General features: G+C 37.4%; 1 protein-coding gene across 1 annotated transcript in view; it reads right to left on the bottom strand.

The window, feature by feature from the left end:
- Positions 1 to 2500, bottom strand: part of inpp5b (inositol polyphosphate-5-phosphatase B) — a 57007-nt gene that overhangs the window by 48673 nt on the left and 5834 nt on the right. The window contains exon 5 of the mRNA XM_061914987.1: positions 710 to 820. Within this exon, the coding sequence (XP_061770971.1) occupies positions 710 to 820 (111 nt within the window). The remainder of the gene's footprint in view (positions 1 to 709; positions 821 to 2500) is intronic.

The following is a 2500-nucleotide window of genomic DNA, read 5'->3' as shown; positions in this document are numbered from 1 at the left end:
GTGGAGACACGTAAATAAGACCGCATCCGGAAGCGACTGTCAGGAAGCGGCTTCAAGAGGATCAGCAAAACATAATCTATGCAACATTTTGACCAAAGAACCAACATTACATGTTAAAAAAACCCTCTAAAGACTTAGTGGCCACATGTGTGGACAGCACCTTTTAGCTCTCATTTCCAAAATTGTGTACACTACTGAATTGGGTTCTCAGGGCCACTTATGTGGACACTTATACTGCCATCTGGTGGTGTCAGAAGAGTATTACATACAATGGCATTTGGAAAATAGGTGTAAAAATAAGAATTAGCATGTCACTAAACATGAAGTACACATTTGTGTACTTATGGACTGAATACCTCAGATCAAAAGATGATTTTTATTTTGTATTTTAATTAGGGTCCAATAAGTAAATAGCAAAGATAAATAACAAAAACATGTAAACAAACAGCTTGGGCCTTAGGAAGATTATGTAGACCACAAGGAAGGGTTTTCCATTTAGAAAGAAAAAAAATAATAATCATATGACTCGTCTTCACGGTGGGAGAAGGGTTAGTGCGTCTGCCTCACAATACGAAGGTCCTGAGTAGTCAGGGTTCAATCCCTGACTATTAGTTGTTTACAATGGAGACAGTTTGACCTGGACGTATATCTCTTCCGTTCTTTCCGGCGACTTCCCGTGTTCTTGTGTCACGTGATCAAGTCAACCTACCGCTCCACGCCCTGATGACCTCGGCCAGGAAGAGCCGCGAGTGGGACCCGAAAGGCAGCACCAGCTCCAAATTCTCTTCCTTGTAGCTCACTCTCACTCGGGTGTCAGCGCCTGCAAGAACCCAAAACACACACAAATGAGTCAAACTGAGCTAAATCAGTAATAGGAAGTCAAATAACTGGTGAAGGTGAGTCAAATAAAATATAGCGCTGATTCTCAAACTGTGTATAAAATCACTTGATGAAAGTACATTGTTTTATTTTACTGTAATCACACAGTGTTACTGTTCAAACTGTTTGTAATGTTACAATGGCCAAACATATAAAAAGAATACTTGTTAAATAACACCTGTGCCTCTTTAGTGCCGCCCTAGTGGCTCCCTGGAGCATTTTTTCAAAAAAAGGATTGAAAATGGAAAAAGATGAAGGAAAAATATATTTTTTTGTTTTAATATGTTTTTTGTTTGAGTACAAACATGACACAAACCTTCAGGATTGTTAGAAAGCCCACTGTTTGATATGTTTGTGTGTATGCTGCACTAATGAACATCGTTTTGTCCTACTAATTTCGGCGGTTCTTGAACTCAATCTCGTGGAACTGTTACATGTAAAATCTTCCACTCTTTCTTGGTCTCATTTTGTGCACCAAAACTTTTATACTGTACGTGAATGCACCAAGGTTGCGCTTTGTTGATGTTATTGACTTGTTGGAGTGCTAATCAGGCATAATTTGGTCAGTGCATGACTGCAAGCTAATCAATGCTAACATGCTGTTTAGGCTAGCGCCTGAAAGAACCCAAACACACACAAATGAGTCAAACTGAGTTAAATTAGTAATAGTAAGGAAAATAAATAGTGTAACTGAGTAAAATAAAATACAACGGTGATTCTCAAACTGTGTTACACGGGCTCTATCAAAAAATCACTTGATGAAAGTACAGTGTTTTATTTTACTGTAATCACACAGTGTTACTGTTCAAACTGTTTGTAATGTTACAATGGCCAAACATATAATAAGAATACTTGTTAAATAACACCTGTGCCTCTTTAGTGCCGCCCTAGTGGCTCCCTGGAGCATTTTTTCAAAAAAAGGATTGAAAATGGAAAAAGATGAAGGAAAAATATATTTTTTTGTTTTAATATGTTTTTTGTTTGAGTACAAACATGACACAAACCTTCAGGATTGTTAGAAAGCCCACTGTTTAATATGTTTGTGTGTATGCTGCACTAATGAACATCGTTTTGTCCTACTAATTTCGGCGGTTCTTGAACTCACCATCGTGGAACTGTTACATGTAAAATCTTCCACTCTTTCTTGGTCTCATTTTGTGCACCAAAACTTTTATACTGTACGTGAATGCACCAAGGTTGCGCTTTGTTGATGTTATTGACTTGTTGGAGTGCTAATCAGGCATAATTTGGTCAGTGCATGACTGCAAGCTAATCAATGCTAACATGCTGTTTAGGCTAGCGCCTGAAAGAACCCAAACACACACAAGTGAGTCAAACTGAGTTAAATTAGTAATAGTAAGGAAAATAAATAGTGTAAGTGAGTAAAATAAAATATAACGGTGATTCTCAAACTGTGTTACACGGGCTCTATCAAAAAATCACTTGATGAATGTACAGTGTTTTATTTTACTGTAATCACACAGTGTTACTGTTCAAACTGTTTGTAATGTTACAATGGCCAAACATATAAAAAGAATACTTGTTAAATAACACCTGTGCCTTTTTAGTGCCGCCCTCATGGCTTCCTGGAGCATTTTTAAAAAAAGGATAGAAAATTTAA

Source organism: Nerophis ophidion, linkage group LG11, assembly GCF_033978795.1.
Source record: "Nerophis ophidion isolate RoL-2023_Sa linkage group LG11, RoL_Noph_v1.0, whole genome shotgun sequence".
NCBI classification, from domain to species: Eukaryota; Metazoa; Chordata; class Actinopteri; order Syngnathiformes; family Syngnathidae; genus Nerophis; species Nerophis ophidion.
The sequence above is the reverse complement of the archived record's forward strand: the minus strand, read 5'-3'. Positions and strand labels throughout refer to the sequence as shown.